The 18,815-nt window shown below is 44.1% G+C and overlaps 1 protein-coding gene across 2 annotated transcripts in view; it reads right to left on the bottom strand.

The window, feature by feature from the left end:
* The window catches only part of STRBP (spermatid perinuclear RNA binding protein), an 89,710-nt gene that overhangs the window by 34,299 nt on the left and 36,596 nt on the right, over positions 1-18,815 (bottom strand). Inside the window, exons 2-4 of one of the 2 annotated variants that reach the window (XM_075060636.1) lie at positions 17,704-17,758; positions 6,126-6,308; positions 2,622-2,839 (exon numbers count right to left, since the gene is read on the bottom strand). In XM_075060636.1, coding sequence (XP_074916737.1) covers positions 2,622-2,839; positions 6,126-6,128 — 221 coding nt within the window. In that variant the 5' untranslated portion in view covers positions 6,129-6,308; positions 17,704-17,758. The remainder of the gene's footprint in view (positions 1-2,621; positions 2,840-6,125; positions 6,309-17,703; positions 17,759-18,815) is intronic. The other variant, XM_032767679.2, reaches the window with a different exon arrangement.

Consider the following 18,815-nt stretch of genomic DNA (forward strand, 5'->3'; position numbering starts at 1 on the left):
AAATGCACTCTAAATTTAGAACTCAGCAAGAACATAAAACATCCTGCACATAAAAATCATGAAAGTAAAGTCAGGCTGTTTGATTATGCCAACAGCACTTAATACAAGCCAAGACTCTCACCAAATCCATTAAAAAAAAAAAATTCTGCACTTATTTTATCCATGACAGAAAGAAAAGTAAAATGCTGCCAACAACAACACTTGGAAATTACCGACACAACGTGCACTGCATCCCACCTGAAGAGTCAGAGAAATCAAGGAAGTCCACCGCTCAGCAGAAAACTGATGTTAATTATCTTCCACAGAAGATGACACAGCTTAACTGCCCATCTCCAGGGAAGTAGCCTGTCAATCTGCTGCTATTACTCCCTGGAGTCTACACAAACCCACTCCTTTAAACCAGTTTATCACTTAATTTGTGTAAAAGTCATGAAATTTAAGTATTTTGCCATTTCTATTCTCCACATACATTTCACACTAAAAAGCGACACCTAGCTGCTCAGGCTAAGCACAAGAATGTTGAGAAGATCAGAAATAGGATCTGAAAAATATTTATTAGTCAAAAGAGGGTGCTCGGAAAACAGACAACTAAACTGCAGGCCCACTTGTAGGGTGTTTGCTTTGCCCAGAACATTATGCGCTGACCTGCCTACTGGTGAGTGCATCTCAGTTAGCTCACTGTAGTCTGTTTATATGGTGCCCATTAGCAGGGTTTCTCTCTGAAACTTCACTCTGAGTAAGCAGATTTCTTCCCAGAGACCCTAAGCCCCTGAAATATGCATAGGACAGAATCAAGCAAATCCAGACAAAGGAGAAACTTTCGACTAGCGATGTTGGTGTATGAGAGACTTTCTACCATTTCAACATATTTTTTGGGATTTTTAAGCAGATCGTGGGAGCTCTCACATACAGAACTTTCCTCAACTAATATGGAACATTTCTTGTTTCTAAACTGGAGCATGTCCAGCTAGTAGGAAAAACAGAGCTTTGTTTCCCAGTTCCCTAACTCTTATACTGACACTTTTTGGAAATAACTAAAGACTATGTTACTGTTATCAGCACGATAGAGAATGGTCAGATTTAGGATTTGCCAATGCACATGAGGCAGGAGCACCACCAGCTTTTTTGGTGCCCTAGGTGGCGGAAGGTCCCGCCCCCGCAATACCGACGATGACCAGGGCGGCCGAAGATCTGGCCACCGCTCCCCAAATGTAGGCGCCCTAAGTGACCGCCTAGGTCACCTAATGGGTTGCACCGGCCCTGACATCAGGGTTCGTTATGGTAATTTTTATGACAGATTGGTAATCACTGCTTCCTTCACACTGAACCAGTAAATGAAATCTTCAGCCCAGATAGACGAATACAGCAGCACTTAAGGATATGGTCTTGCTGACTCAGAGCCGAATGTCTGCCACCTTCACTTCAGACTGGGAAGTACCTTACTCCAGAATCAGTCCTCCTGGATTTCAATGAGATTACTGACAGAGTAAAGTGATATTCACCACAAGGGCAGGTAGCAGAATTTGGACATCAAAGTATATTATTTAGTGTTAGGTACTAGCACTGGACCCTGTGGGCACTACCCAATATATTTACCTGTGACTCCAAAAATCACAAGAGACCTTCTGTTACAATAAGAGATTTCAGATAATGTAGGAGATCAGCATGGATCATAGAGACCTTTCCACACCCATCTTAAAACCAGATTGGAACTCGCTGTGCAAAACTCACCCAGCAGAAACCCACATTAATAATCCACCACTTGTAGCAAGGAAAGTTAGAGGTAAAATCCAGGAGCCGGCTCTCAGACCATGTTATATTAATGATCCAATCAGATTATGTCTCAAGAAGGTCATTATACTGGAGGAAGTATGGTCTGATGAGCGCACAGGACTGGAAGTCAGGTCCTCTGGGTCCTGCCACTGATTTGCTATGTGGCTCTAGATAAATCAGCCTCTCTGTGCCTCAGTTCCCTCATCTCTAAACTGGCCATAATACTAACCTGGCTCAGAGGGTGAAGCTAAGTTATCTGTACAGCACTAGAGAGCCAAGAATGCCTGAGTTAGAGATCTTTTATCCATAAAAACCTGAGAAGGGGCCAGTTGTTCCAGCTGTTTCCTAAACTGTTGGAGTTAAACTACAAGAGCAAAATTGGCACCATGTCAAGGAATAGAGAGATGTGCAGCGACAGATGTTTTATGCAGTACAGAATGACACGATGTACAGTAATGGCTCCTTTGGAGCAGTCAGCCTGTTGAATACACAATACACATTTATAAATCCATTTTTGCCCATTAAACCGAAACAGCTCTGACGCCACACGTTTGTGGATTTAGATTTGAGAGTTATAGGGAGATGCGTTTGTTTCTTATATTTGTTAACTGCAAGTTAAAAACATTTCATCTGAAAAGTGAGAACAGCTCCTGACCAGGTTCCTATTCATTACTCATTCCCTGCACTCACGCAATGTGCTCGCATCTCAGAAGGAGTCCAGACACATCTACTTCCTGCTGTGAATATTCATAACCAGCAAAGCCAAAGAACACTGTGGCCCTTATTTAGCAGGAGAGAAATCCATTCAGAGTAGTACAGTAGCTCATTATGAGGCTTAACTAACTCACTTGGCATTACTTTCTGCAGCTTCCTCTTTTGCTTCCCCGTCTCCCTCGATTTTCACAGACTTGTTCATTTCATCCATCCAATCGGAGACATGTTTAAGGGCACATTCGACTGTTGATACCATGTTCTGGACAGCTTCAAGTTCCTCTGGAGATGGATAAATGGTTGAATGTTTCACCATAACATGGCGGTCATCATTAGCAAAAGATCGGATAGATCTCTGTTACAGAGGCAGGAAAGAATAGGGAAAAAAAGAAGAGTTATTGTCTTATCAAGAGAAAGGCATTATTTGCAAGGGAATCCTCCCCAGCATAGACGTGGGAGTATTTTAGGATAACAAAGGTCTAGAATCATGGCGGAACTTATCTCTCTTCTCTGCCTGAAGTAGAGAGACCAAGCCGATCAAATGTGAAACACTGAAAAAAAAACAAAAAAAAAAAACGGCATAAACTGGTAGCAAAGTGCAACAGCACGTTATGCCTGTGACTTGCCCATCATGAATGTAGGTGGTAATGTTCTCTGTACCAGCTCCCAAACTACAGGCAGAAAAACTCAGGTCCAGAGCCAGCAAAATGCAAGGAGGAAAAATTTTTCTTATCTCCTTTACTCTACAAAAGATATCTCCATGACTAGCCTTTTCATTCTCTTCTGCTATTCCCCATATTGTTTATCAGCTTCACCCAATAGCAACTGTAAGCTCCTGAGGACAGGGACTATGCAGTCTCTTATCTGCATGAGAAGTGTCCATGGACAGCAATGGCTGGTATAATACCAGTCAAGCACTGCCCTAGCTAATCCAACCTGCAATGGTTAATAAAGGTATTTTTGGGTGCTTGCCTTGCATAACTTCACCAAGAAAGTTTCACTCTGGGGACAAAAAGCCATGGTTCTGATGAAGCATAAAAAGCCAGGGAGGTCTAGCAGGCAGGGGGATGAATGAAGGAGCAGGAAACCTGGATTCTGTTCCTGGCTCTGCCACTGACCTGCTGTGTAACCTTGGAAAGTCACGTTCCCTCTGTGCCTGGTTTCTCCTCCCCTTCTTTGTCTAAGTTTTTCTAGGCAAGGGCTGTGCCCATGCCTGTGTCCACGCAGCACCTAGCACAGACAGGCCCTAAGCTTGGGTGGGGTCCCCCCTAGTGACCGAGATACAAACAGTAAATAGTAACTACGAAGGAAGTGCATTCTGGGGTACTCTGTCCCTTTGTTCAGAACCCCAGCCCCTGAGTGGCTCCCGGGGGTCAGCTGATTTGGTTCCAAAGAGGAAATTCAAGGGCTCCATGCACATCAAGGAAGTGCCAGGAAATTGTCTTGTTCTGGGGCAGGTAATTTGGAAGAGAGGTGTCCTGGGGAGGAGGCAGAGAGAAGCTGCACTGTGTATAGGGCTTTGACAATCTGGGAGAACAACTCTGCCTGGCTAGACATGCCTTCAAGACCAGCAGCTCTCTACTCACGCTGGGCTGGGTCCAGAGGCAGCCCACCACGGCATGGGTGCCCAGCAGCCTCTTGCTCTACGAGTTTGGTGCTGCCAAGCCTGGCATATTGCACCTGAGTCTGGAGCAACTACACGTCAATAGGAAAATTCTGTCAGACAGGAGGGAATTCAGCAAAGAGCATGAAAAATGGCTAGGAAGGAGGCTGAAAGGGAAGGGTTAGCTTGTGAGGAAAGATTAAAATAATCAAATAGGAAAAAACAAGGGGTTAAAGGATCCCAAATGAAGAAGGGCTTGCAGGGAGGGCTCATGGAGTTCCACAGTCGGGTGAGGTGGCACAGAGACCTGTGACGTGACTGGAGACATCTAGTTGCCATACCATCCAGGCGAGACATGTATGATCTGAAAAGTTAGTGAACTAGCATGGGCAGCCACTATCTACCAGGTGTTTCCCCTTCAGCCACGTGCAACCCTGGTGCTCAGAGACCAATCTGATGCAGCATCAGGCAACTTTTTACTCTGTTCCCTATGAACAGGAGAGAATCAAAAATATTCCCAGTACATGGATCACAGGGCCTTCCCCTGCCGCCCAGCTGACTGGTGCACTCTTGCTAATCTTCTTCCATAAACTGCATTTATCCTGCAGTGAAGGGGAATTTCCCCCCCTACTTCACAGCTTGTAACCATGCCTGAGCTCAGAGACAGCAGGGCCTGTAATGGATCCAAGCAGTCTCATTGCTGAATCTGCACATAGTTCTCCTATCCCACAGGCAATGTACATGCTCAGGGAGAATAGCATTGGTTCACAGGTAAGGAGTGCTCCCCCTACACCCCTCCCAGGACTCTCATGCTAGAATTCCATTCCCGAAGGTCCCTGCTGTTGCTCACCTCAGTTACAAAACACGAAAAGACACACGTAAAGGCTGCTGCAGCTTGGCAGTCAATCGGTGACATGGATTTGTTAATTCACCTCCACCCAAAGTATGTCCCCTCCTCCCCAAATCTCCCTGCTTGTGAACACGGATTATAGAAAATACTCCAGCAGTAGTAAACTGATAAGCCTGTAACTTGTGTATTAGAAACACATGATTACCTCACTAACGGTCAATGGCAAAATAAGTACTAAGCAAGAGAATCTGGGTCAATAATTCATAGGACCCAGCAAGCTTTCCATTTAAAGTCCAATCTGTGCCCGGAGGTCCCTTTTTCCCCCAGAGCATTCTTCTCACCACAGAGGATAAAATCTGAATTTGTGTTTGGCTGGGTTATTGTTTAAATTTCATTAGCAATCATCTACTCAAATCTGAATACAGTACTTTACTGTAAATATTATGCTGCACCTATTCACTCCTCCCTCTCTTGCAGCAACAATATTTAGAGGGCTTAAAAAAACCAATAGGCTGAAATTACTCAACAGCTGGCTCTCAGGAATTCGTTAATTGGGTGGGTTTTTCCCCCTTCCTTGAATGCATTTTAGAAAAACTAACCATTCCAAGCCCTTCACATTCGCACAGCTTTGCAAATTAAATGCATCTCTGACTCTTGCAATTTGTAACAGATACAAACAGGCAGACTGGAAGTGACTCCTCACTTAGTCATCAAATATGCCCCAATGGGCACAGGTTACATATGTATCATATCTATGCTATTAATAGATGCGCATAGAGCTCGGGCTTTTAATTTTTAACACTAAAATATATAGAGAGCCAACATCTGATCTTGTGGAGAAGGGGTGGGTGGGGAGTGTCAGAGTTTGTTATGCAATCCACAGTTCAAGGTCACCCACACTCTGCAACAGCTTGCTAATGCCAGTTTTATTAGAAAAGGTTATTTATGAGCATCCCCTTCATTTGTGTTTAATAATTCACGTGCTGCAGGCTCACAAGACTCCATTCTCTGGCTAGAAAAAGCCCCAGCAATAGATCAAAGCCCATTTGCTTTGCTTAAACCATGTGGAGACATCTTTAATGCAGCAGAGTCAGAAAATCCTTCCACTCTTGTTTTAACAGATTCCATAACGGGCTAGGTGTGGAGAATAATTTTAATGCAGCCATATTAATGAAGACAGTTACCTACCATGGTTTGCTAGAGTCTCAGCTCCGCTCCCCCTCCCCCTTCTCCTTTTCCCTCCTCCTCGGTATCTTTGCTAGGCACTGTTTTTGCCTGACAGAACCTCCTCATAAGCCTCTCAGATCCCTTGCCAGCTCAAGAGTTCATACAGGCGAGATGTTCCGGGAGTCGCTTTCTGCAATACAACACCTGCAAAGAGAGAGAGAGAAACAACTTGAAGAGAGAAGAAACCAAATGCTAATTTTGATTGCTTTTCAAAGCAGCACATTAAACCAAGCCACTGATTAAAGCAGCAGGCTTCAAAAGGAGCCAGGAGGAAATCATCAATGCAGAACAAAAAGCAGATGTCTCTATACAAAGTAACATTTATACAAAAACATACATGTTACTGTTTTCCCATGCCATCCTCATCTGGGTTCATCAGCCGAGAAGCAACTGGCATTCAAAAGCTCTGACACCAGGCAGTTCTGAATTCCAGGGTGTTTAGTACAGTTGATATGAAACCAGCTACAAAACTGGTGTGCCACTTTTATCCATAAACCACATTTTTGGGCACTGAATTACTTTTCATTTATTATTTTTACTTCATTAGTGCCCCAAGACCCCGAACAGCATGATGGCCAGGTGCTGTACAAATATATAGTAAGAAAGAGTTCCTGCCACAAATAACTACAGGTTCAAGTTTTCAAAGCAGGGCAGGGGATTTAGTCCCAATCTAATAGAAATTCATGGGGGAACGCATGGCTAAATCACCTGGCACCACTCTGAAAACCTCACCCATGACCTCTGAGCCCCCACCTGACACAGTCCATCTCTGTGCTGCTTTCCACAGCACCTCAAAGGCAAGAGAGCCCACGTACAGCAAGCCCTGGCAAAACTGGGGGATACCAGGCATTTCTCTTCTGAGCCCTGTTACAACAGAATGGGTATCCTTCTCTGCACATGAGAAAAGCCTTCGCTTGTGTCTGATATTTGTAGTGGAACGTGGTATTTCATGTCAGGAAAGACCAAAAGCCCAGGGGAGTTTCTCTCTTTCATGGGGGTAGAGGTGGAGGATTGTAAATGGAGAAATCAGTCTCTAAAAGTGCACAGTTCGGAGCTGACAGAAAACTGCAGCAGGCTCAGAGAAGGGAAACACACAACAATCCAAGCTGGGCTCTGTTCTAGGCCATTCCCACTCACACACTTGAAGGCTAGGGCCTGTGCACCCTGGGTGCAGAGCACTATGCGGAACCTTCATCACTGACACCTGCAGTCTGGCTCATTTTCTGTTTGAGGCATATTGGCAAAGCTAAAAAGAAAAACATTGAAATAAGAGTGCAAAGCTCCTTCCCTTATCCTGGAATAACAGGCACCATTATTGGAGGGCCACCACAATGCAACTGCAAATAAATGCTCAGCGAGGAGGAGGAGGACACAGTGATGGAGTAAGTACCACATGACAGAAAGGAGCGTGTCTGAGCTCAGGGCGCACTATGGAACCCCAGTCCTTGCAAAGAACTCCCGCTTCCCTCTCACTCCATATACCACCACAGAAGTTTTCAGAGACATTTGCAGTGGGTTGAAAGCCAGTCGGTAAAATCCTGCCGGCTGACATGTGCTCTCTTTTTCGTGTGTCTTTCGATCTTGCACATCAAACAATCCTGACATTGTTAAAGGTTAAGCCTGCTTTTGCCAACAGCATAGGGACTGGAGAAGTGACTTGAAAGCATAGTAGGTGCTTTAACTACAGAGGTGTGACAAAATTATTAAAATGTTGTGCCCCGTACAGATTTGAACATAGCTAGAGAGGGAGCAATACAGTCCTCTTCACTGTGTGCCTATTTAAGAAGTGAAGCAGATTTACAGGACTAATAGCTTTGGGAGGAATTTGTTGTCTATCAAGACGTCCCTCCAAACTCCAGACTATGCACCTGGGATACAGCACAGTGTAACAACCAACCAACCAACCAACCAGCCAGCCAGTGAAAGAGTCTGGTACAGCCCCCTCTACCCCTCTTCTGGTTGAATATGAGGATGGGTTGAAGGAACATATAAATAATGAAGGGGTCAGTTGTGGTTACAGTAAACCAGGTTTTTTGGGGGTGGGGGGAGAGGTAGGATGGGACAGGTTCATAGGGAGAGAGATGGATTGAGATGAACCCTGAGGGACCTAGTTCCTCAAGTCCCACCAGAAAGACTGCATTGGCTGCTATCCTAACATGTGACGATGGCTGCCCTAAACTACTAGTGCTGCCAAATGCACAAATCCCCCTGGAGAGGCTCACAGAAGCCAGGGCCTCTGCCAACAAAGGGCCCTGAAAGCCCAAATAGGGACAGAGCTTGAATAATAAGCACACGTATATTTGCCTTTAGAAACAAATTAGAGTGCGCTATTTCCATGGCAGGGCCAATAGGGAGCACTGCACAACCAGGCTAAGACTCCCACTCCACCAATGCAGCCCCCTCATAGCACACACCCACGACCTGCTGAGCTCTCCGGCCTCAGAAAGTTCCAGTCCTGCCCTCCCACTGCAGGCTGAAATGCCAAAGCTGCCATTAAAATTCCAGTGGGAACTGGGGTCCAGACCCTGGGGCAGCTTTTAAAGTCTCAGACTTACTCTGCACAGACCCAATCCTTGCAAACGCTCCTATATGCAGAGAACTATTCACTTGTGCAGCCCACTGATGTCAATGGTTACCTCGCGTGAGCAGAGTTACACACATTTAAGTGACTGCAGATTGGGGCCCAGGGCAGCAAGCCTTGGACTTGGTCTTCCAGGCATTCGTGCACCATCTCCCGCCTGGAGAACAGTTGCTGAGGCCCCAGGACAGTGTCCCGGGCGTGGAAACAGAGCTCATTGTAGCCAAACTGCAAAATCCAAACTATCCTTTAAAATAACCCCCATTCTCCCCTCTCCACACCGCCTTGTTCAGCCCCCAAAGACTGCTGCCTCGCCCTTGTGCTAACAGGAAACATGTAAGAGCCACACTCTCCACCCAACCCTGTCAGCCAGGACCCAGTCTGCAGCCTTCTGCCACTGCTCAGCACAGCTACTGTGTGTCAAACATTCTTCACCAGAGCAGCCAACTGGCTTAAAAACAGGACAGGGAGTCTGGACTCCTGGTTCTAGTCACAGCTGTGACACTGGTTTTCATTTGGTCAAGCCGGTTCTGTGCCCGAGTGCCCCCTAGCTGCAAAGCAGGGGTAATATGTCCCCACTTCGCAGGAGTGCTGGGTGGTTTCCAATAAGTCTCTCAAGCTTTTCCTCTGCCTGTTATTCATGGTCCCAGCCCACCAATCCATCCAGGACAAGTTCTCCCTTCAAACCACGACCTGTTTTCATGCTACTTTTTATCCTCATTTCTGCCTTTTGTATTTTCCAGCCTTCCTTCCTCCTACAAGCACCAGGTGGAAATTCTCTCTCGGATCAAGAGCATGAGGTGGAAGGCCTCTATCTGGATTTAGCAAATGTGCCCATCACCACAGTCTTTAGACATCAACCTATGCTCCATCTTGGACTCCTGTCCAGGACTGCTATAACCTGCAGTTTATAGGTGACAACACACTGAAAGCAGATGGATGGAAATGGCTGACTGAGCAAATACTGATGCTTCACTAAATTGCTGGGCGGACGGTCCGACTATCTAGAGGCCAAGCCTGCAATCCACCTCTTGAGCTCCGAGAACAAATGTACCTCAGGGTGCAATTCTGCAGGCAGTGAGCTCTTTTCTGTATACTCTGAAAATCTGAAATAGCTTGAAAGCAAATGTTTACAGCTGTGACCAGGGCTAATTTCTCTCTTCTGCACAGTGGAAATATTATGCAGCATCAACACCTTTCAATGCTATCCTTGAGCGGGGCAGAACAATGCAGCTTTTCAGAAAGGCTGCGGGTTTCATTAACAAGCAAAACAAGTCAGACAAGAGTCACCATTAATCCCTGCCCTTTTCCCCAAAAGTGAGCGATTGAGGTCTGGGAATATGGCTGCAATGTGCTCCAATTAGGGAGGGCGTTACAGATGACAGCCCATCTTCATCAATATTATTCAGGAGGAAGAAGAAAAATCACCACACAATTCTAGCTGGAGCTGTTCTGCAGTGTTCTTTCAAATTATTAATTGCCCAACCATACTTTTCAGAAGTGTCAACAAAAAACAACAGCACAACAACAACAAAAACCCGACCTTAAGGCAGTTCAGACCCGGGAGAGAACGTTTAATAAAACCACTAAACAGAATGGAGCCTGCTTTCTAAAAACTCAGATGCTACTTTAAGAACAAGGCACAGAGTGGAAAATAAACAGAAGCCAAACAGCCCCAGCCATCTGGATTGAGCGCTAAGGCCTGTGCTTATTACCAGGCCCATCAGAAGGAATTCAGAGAAACGGACTGCAATCTTTCTAATCCAGCAGCTTTGTTCTGCCACTAACTCTCTACAGAGCATCTATGCTAGGACCAGCCCCCAACTGAGACAGCTCCATCCATGGCTGCAGCACTAAGCGACAGAGGCCGCCCATTGCAGCAGCACTAGCTGAGAGAGGACAGTTGGCGTTGCTAAGGGGTGGCCTAAAGGACATGATGGTAAAAGCCGCTTGTGCCTGGGCTACAACACAGCTAGCACCACCACAGCTTGCAATGAATTTTCCAGGAAAAGCCTCTAGGATAAACAAAGCCATGAGTGACCTCGGGAAAGTCCCTTACCGTCTGTGCCTCACTCCCCACCTGTAAAATGGGCATAATACTACCTCACCTCACCAGGACCAGGTGAGGAGGATTGATGTGATTTTTTTAATCCTCAGACAGCAGGCACTATAGCAATGTGGAGTGTTATTACACACCAGCACTAAACGAGGTAACTCATGCTCTCTAAACTGTCTCCACCGCAGGTCTGGGAATAACCAGAACTCCGACGTTTAAAAACACACCGTCTCTCAACAGAAGAAAAACACATCAGGAAACCGGCTCTTGAGGCTCATCTTAATCGCAATGTAACCAATTTAGCAATGGCTGCAGCATAGCCACAGAGGGCCCAGAAATGTTTCCATTAAACACCCTATCTTTCACAAGGAACTTTTGGCATGGGCATGAGATGAGTGAAGGAAAGAGTTTGAGATGTCACCTTAATAACGGGGTTTACTCCTGCAGCTGTCAGTGGTGCTTCCTGGACTTAAAGATACTCATTTAAATAGTTTTGGACATACCAACATGCAGCCCTTCAGCTGTCTTTAGATACTTCTGATTGGCAAGGTGGCAGACAGGAGCAACAGGTCTGCAAACTCCACATGGGCTGAAATTAACAAGGCAGCTGAGACTCCATTTCCCCCTTAGAAAAGGGAGCCTTGGATACCTGTTACCAACCCAGCAGCTCAGAGCAGCGCCTTGCACAGAGAAATGCTGCTGGAATAACTGGGGAACGGAAACAGGATCACAGGACATTGAACTCTTTAGTCATCTAAATCCCCACTTCTCTGCTGCTCAGGCATCTGGCCAGGCTGTTGGAAGAGTCCAGGGTCCATGACAACTACTTCAATGCTACAGCAAGACTGAACAAGCCAGCAATGTTTTTCTGGGGCACTAAAGCACCCTCTGCCCTTCTAATCTTTCCTTCAGTCCAGCATCAGCACGTGAGGCACTGTAACGTAAACAGCAGGTTGAAGGGCAACACAAATAATCCTGAGACATCTGAGTTGGCCTCAGAGTTGAGAGCAAGGGAACTGGAGAGAGAACTAATGCTGCGGAGAGTAGGAAGGAATGGTCCCAAAGTAGGATGGGATTTGCAGGGTAGGATCAGACCCAGCAGCAAAAAAAATGCTGCAGTTTATTCAGCATACAAGAAAAAAAAGTTATGTTCAGTGAAATTAAGGAGGATGGTTAATATCAAAATAAGAGTCCTGGAGCTTTAATTGCTAGTTAGTTTTAATTTCTGCTCTGCATGCAAAAGGCAGGTGATTTTTCATCATAACACACACAATGCTGCTTGGATCAGGAAAGGAGCATAATTTTGCAGTATAATTTTATTTCTGGCTTTCTGCCAAGGGTCTTTCTGGCAGCATCTACCACAGTGGGAAACTGTGTATCTGGGTCAGGAAAGACAAGTTGCTTTTCAGAACAGCTCAATACATTTGGCAGAATTGCTGATATTATAATTGAACTCTTTCAGCAACTCTTTTTATGATGCATCAAGACACCAATCAAAACAAGATCCGCAGCACTGATTAGTGTCAAAATAACTGACGGAGAAACAGCAAAATAGTTTTTCCTGGTTTTAAAAGCATCAACATGCTGAGAGGAACAACAACAATTCAGGAGGTTTCATTATGGGAAAATGTTCAGACTAGTTCTGACCCTTCTCTTCTGTGGATGTTTAAGATTTTAAGTCCCAATTCCTAAAAGAATGGCACAGAAATTCTGGTTTCTCCCTTCTACAACAGCATGCAAAAACAGAAATCTCTCCTACCCTGGGTATGTCTGCACTGCAATTAAAAACCTGTGGCTGGCCCATGCCAGCTGACTTGGACTTGTGCTAAAGGGCTGTTTAATTGCAGTGTGGACATTTAGACTTGGGCTGGAGTCTGGGTTCAAGGACCCTGCAAAGTGGGAGGGTCCCAGAGCTGGGAATGGGCGACAGGCGATGGATCACTTGATGATTACCTGCTCTGTTCATTCCCTCTGAAGCTCCTGGCACTGGCCACTGTCAGAAGACAGGCTACTGGGCTAGACGGACCTTTGGTCTGATCCAGTATGGCCATTATCTTCTTAGCTGCCCAAGCCCTATACACCACAGTTAAACAGCCCCTTAGTCAGACCTCTGCGATCCTGAATCAGCCGGCGCAGGCCAGCCGTGGGTTTTTAATTACAATGTGGACACACCCTCTGACACATGAGCATCCTGAAAGGGAATGCAATTATAGCACAGGGATGCACCACTGACTGGTAAAACTCCTGCTGCTCCCAATAATATGCCAAGAGTCAACTAAGTTAGTAAAGTCAAGCAAGTTTAGTTTCCAAAGATGAAATTTCTCTTGCTTGCTTCCCACCCAAAGGAGATGGGGGGGGGGGGAGTGGTTAAATTTCATTTCTCTCTCCCCCGCAGCCCCATTTGTGTGAGCAGACTGTGATAAACAAAAAATTGTTTCTTTCTGACCTCCAAACCCCCAGTGCAGACTGTGCCTTGTATCTGCTTGAAGAAAATCTGACGTTGGAGACTTCTGAAGCTTCACAGGACATGCTCAGCACACAAGTTCCAAATAACTTTTTAACATACGAAAGCGCAGGTCATACACAATACTTGGAACGATGCACAGTGCATCAGAGCATTTACTACCAATGGTCATATGTTCAAACACAAAAGCAGTGCATTTAATTGACTCTCTGGATCTCACCTTTCCCTTCTGAAGACGAAGAACACTGCCTCAACGCTCACAAAATTTCATGTATCACCTTTTATTTTAAAACAATTTTACAGTTGAGATTTTAACATAAGTGTGAGGAAATTCAAAGTTAAGGTTCGCATATCATCCACAGGTTAGCTACTTTGCATCTATAACCCACCTCAAGGATGAGCTGGTCCCAATTTGACAATACAGGTTCTCTCAATAATCAGGAACATACAGATAAGCCAAATCCACCCTGTGTGTAAGTGTATATTGTACCAATAGGAAAAGCATTATAGATTTTAACAGGGCTGAAATAAATAGATTTCTATAGAAATGTAATAGGATTTCTACAGAAATTACTCTACAGTCCATCAGAATTTAACAAGGGCAATACCCTTTCTATAGGTTTCTAAGCATCCTAAAGAAATCTATGGAAGAAAATTGTCTATCAAATTCTATAGGAGACCTTTAAAAACAAATGTATGAGAAAGTAATCTTTCTACAGACTATGTTAGACACTTACCTGGCCCCTGTTACCACAGTATCCAAGTGCCTCAGTCTAATATATTTATCCTCAATAACACTGAAGTGAATTCGGGCAGTGCTATTATCCCCACTGTGCTGGTGGGAAACTGAGACAGAGAGACTAAGTGACTTGCCCAAGGCCATACAGGGAGGCTGTGGCAGAGCAGGGAATAGAAAATTGAGTCCCAGACTAACACTCGAAGCCACTGGACCACCCTTCGCCTATGGGACTTTCCCATAAAGGGAGAAGCAAGAGCTAAATCAGGTTAAGGTACCCAACCTCCAGGCAAGACCAACAGTTCCCCTATACGTTCACAAATAACGCTTTCCTCTTCCAAAGTTATAATTAAATAGAGGTGTACATTTGGCAGTGTATGCTGCAGTAAATACTCCTCACTGTTATATAAGGGACCAAAGGTTGGCTGTTACCAAGCCACCTAGGTGTTACAGCCAGCACAAAAGACTCCTAGAGAAGCAGCGAAGGCTGCCGAGGCAATGATTACATTCTCCCTCTACAGCCTGGACACAGGCGTCACTGCCTTTTATTGCCCATTCCCGATGCATAAAGCGATTGAGGCTCATCGCCTCTCCTGCAGGGCAACAAAGGAAAACAACATTCTGATATGGAAGGGGCAGGAGGAAGCGAGATGAAAATGAAGACAATGTGGAAATACAGGACCGGTCACTGCTGCTCTGGGGCAACAAGCAGAGCAACAATATACATACACACAAACATGTTTTCCATTCACACTGCCCCTTCCAACAATGACAGACTGGCTATCTGCAGGCATAACCTGAATAGCTAGAGTTATAATAGTAGATACTAAACTTTTTTTTTTTGGAAGAGATATATATATCTTCCTGCTTTGGGATTTAACCCGATCTCTATTATGGCTTAGGAGATTTCCCAAAGGGTAGACTATGCCTACTAAGGGGTGTTTCTTGCACTTTGTCTGAAGTACCTAGCCGTCACCACTGTCAGACAGACTACTGGACTAGATGAACTATAGGTCTGATCCACTTTGCCAAGCCTATGTTCTTACTAAAGCTGGTTGAAAATCTGGAAAATGTTCAGGGCAGAGGTTTTAGTTGAAAATCTAATTATTTTTCACAGAAAACTCAAAATTCAGGAGTTTTCAGCCAGCTGTAGCACCTATGGATCTCAAAGCACTTTACAAATAACTATTTAGGCTTCCTTAACGCCTCCAGCACTAGGTTCCTTTAAAGAGATACTCAGACTCACTAGTCACCTTTTAAAATCATAACCATGATTTCTGTGTCTCATTTTGTAAACTAGAATATTTGAGGCACAGAAGTCATGGTCATGGTTTTCAAAAGTGACTAGTGAGTCTGGGTACCTCCAATTTTGGGCTCCCTCTTGGCGCATCTTTAAGGAGCCTGACTTTCAGTGGGTGGGAATTTAGCACTTTCTGAAAATCAGGGCTCTTTAGGGACACTCAGTTTGGGCCCTGAAAAACTGAAACACCCAAAAATCACTGGGTGGTTTTGAAAAATCTATGCCTATCTCAAAACACCAATGCTGTGTTTTGGCCACACAACCATCAACCCTTACAGCCTGGACTTCAACCAGATGCAATTTGCAACAGCTGAGAGATCAAATCTGAAGAAACGTAAGTTTATTATAAAAACTAGCAGAAATGTAATTTCCATAGCACTGTGATGCTTGTTATGGCAAACCTTACACCTGCCACAAACACTGCAATTCAAGAGGACTCAGGACTAAGGTAACAAAATTACTCCAAATATGTGATTAATGAATGAAATTAACCAGTTTACATTACTAGCTTTATCAAAATCTTAGCTTCCTCCTGCCCCTGAAAACAGAAAGTTTAACAGACTACTGCCTCTGGTCTTCAGAACAAGAAATGGAATGGTCTCAGCTCAGTCTTAAAGGGATTCCAAATACCAGCCTTAGCTAGATTCTTAGACCCATCACCATGGTATCTCAGCACCCGCATTACATACAACCCAACACATCAGTGACAACTAAATTGAGACTCGCTGTGAAAGCACCATGAAAATCCGTTTAGGTCTAAGGGAGGATGCCTGGGGTTGAGACTGAAGACAGACCAAGCAGGGTGAAGGAATTAAAAAATGGCTACTGACTCTTAAGTGACAAGTGGATAAATAAAAGGAGCTCAGTGTGCAAGGCTGCCTCCTTCAAGTCTTTACAGGCCCATGAAAGAGAACTCTCTATAGGGCTAACTAAACACAACAGAAAGCAAAACGTGTAAGTGACATAAAACACTTTTGGGCAGGGGCTTATCTTATTATGGTCTCTAACGCACACATTAGGCACTACATAAATAATTATAACAAAGGATATTATTCACTTATGGTTTAAGTAGAAAACCTATTATCAAACTATGAATATATTCATCAAGAATTTAAAAGCAACTTCTAGCTTCGAACATCCTAAAGTGTGAGTTCCTGCTCTTCTATACAACGTGTACTAAGAAAACCTGGAGTAATTTCAGAACACACATCTGTCTGTGGCCTCAGGAAGTGAGGTATTAATTATGAAACCACTAACATCCAAAATGAACTGTTCTGAGATCCACAGGCTTGTTAGACTACATCATTTACTGCAGAAGATTATTCACTAGAAGCATTATATTATACCTAAATGGCTTCGGAAATAGAGCTGTAATAAATGTGATGATGCTACAGGAGCAAGACCTGCTTTTATTTATATTTTTCACACTTATCAACCCATTGGGCAAAATTTTATAAGGCAGCAACATGAAAATACAGCAGAAAGATGTTGCCAAAAACCCAAATTTTTCAATTTAATTCCAAAATTCTTTTTGGATTACTAGGGATGTGGCTTTTTCGGTCACATGCAAAATTTCAAAGACAATTTTTCCTTTATTATTGTACATGAGTCATACAACTGTATTTGCAACTAAACCAAAAGGTACCAATATGCTCCAAGCTAAATCAGAATATGGGCATCTCTGACAGAATAAAACAAACTACATATAGCTTTTCAGTTTGCTCAACAATCAAAAACTGGTCAATGTCTAATGGGGGAGAGTATGTGTGTGAGAGAGAGAGAGATTAAACCCTTACAAAGGGGGGGCATGCCAGGTGCTTCTAACATCAAACACCATCCCCACCACCCCGAATGCCTAAAAAAATTAGCCCACAGACAAAGTGGCTATCAAAATTCAGCTCTTAGATTACAGGCTCCTCAGGTAACAATTAACATGTGGAACTCATTGTCACAAACAATCATTGAGGCCAAGTACTTAGTAGGACTACACTTCTCTACTGCTATTGAGACCATCCACATTTCCATTAGACAGGATCGATTTATTTATTTGTATAAGGGATACAATTCCTTGGGCTTTAGGGGCATAAGCCAACTTATAATGGTCAGTGGTTGGAGGAAGATCCCCAACGGTCAGGTTATTTCATGAAGATCCGCTGCAGGATTCTCTTGCCCTTTCCTCCAAAGCATCGAGTACTGACCCTGACAGAGACTAGGTGAGCTGGGTGTGGCAATTCTGATACAATAAAAACCCAGCTGATCCAAGTTATTTACAACTACAACTAGCCATATATTTAGCACAGAATGGAATGCAACTGCCCTTTCATTAACAAGGCTGCAAAACTGCTGAACAGTTTCTGCACCAGCCTAACACCCAGACATAACACAGAAAGGTGGGCTGTACTCACTTGGATGCAGCAGCTCTAAGGATGGGTAGGTGTTAACCAAACTTCAGGCCAAATCCTGAGAAGAGGGGTGGGGAGCGAGCAGGAAGTAGAAGAGAAAATGCCAAACAAATCAGAGGTGGTTTTCTTTATTTAAGAGATCAGAGCCTGCTCCAAATGCCATTGAAGTCAATAGATTCCCACTAATTCCAATGGGCTTGGGATCAGGCCCCCTTTGTTTTGGGCACTCTGCTGAACTTACGTCTGCATTATGCCTCAGGGTCGTAATAGTTGTGTTTTGTTCACCAAATTCCTGAAGTGTATTTAGTTAAACATGCTATGCACACTTCCTATTACATTAACCCCTAAAACACACTCATCAAGATCTTCAGCATCAAAATAAACGTGTTTAATTAACTTTATCAGTTGTCCCATGCTCTAGCTCTCACTTTAATCATTCCACCTGATCTACTGCATTTAAAATAAATGTAGATTAAATCTTTCAGGTGTAAACAAGACATAAAATTGCCCTAAAAGAAAAAACCCCAGTCCTTGAGAGGATGGGAAAGACTGCCCAACTGTACCATAAAAATAAACCAGGTCTGTACACAAAATTCAACAGCTTCAAGTTATGGCCCTCTGAAAAGCAGAGGAAGGGAAGGATATTTAACTTAAGTGCTGCCTATGACCTGGCACCAACTGCTCCAGCCACTAATACTAAGGGCACCAGAGGTCAATGAGGTGCGGCAGGAAAGCAGCAAACAGAACACATGTGGCATATTGCAGTACTCTTTATGGCTCGTGCTAGCACACACTCTGCTATGAATAATAAAATGTAAATACTCTGATTCAGCCACAGATTTGCGATCTCAGTTCTTCTGTCTTGCTCCCAAATAAAGAAAAGTTAAACTTTCCTTTCAGTTACCAATGTACATCTGTATATGTGAAAAGTTTGAATTACAAAACCACAGTTTATTATTTTTTCAAGCCATCACTTAATCTTAGAAACAGAAATCCAAGCAGCTGTTTCCCCTCTAAATTACCTTCCTGCTGGCCCTGCAGACAATATTTGAAGTTGGCATTTTTAATATTGCAAATCCACACTGGTTACTTTCCATACCTTTGCCTTTCAGGCA

The sequence above is a fragment of the Chelonoidis abingdonii genome, chromosome 24 (assembly GCF_003597395.2).
Source record: "Chelonoidis abingdonii isolate Lonesome George chromosome 24, CheloAbing_2.0, whole genome shotgun sequence".
Classification (NCBI taxonomy): Eukaryota; Metazoa; Chordata; order Testudines; family Testudinidae; genus Chelonoidis; species Chelonoidis abingdonii.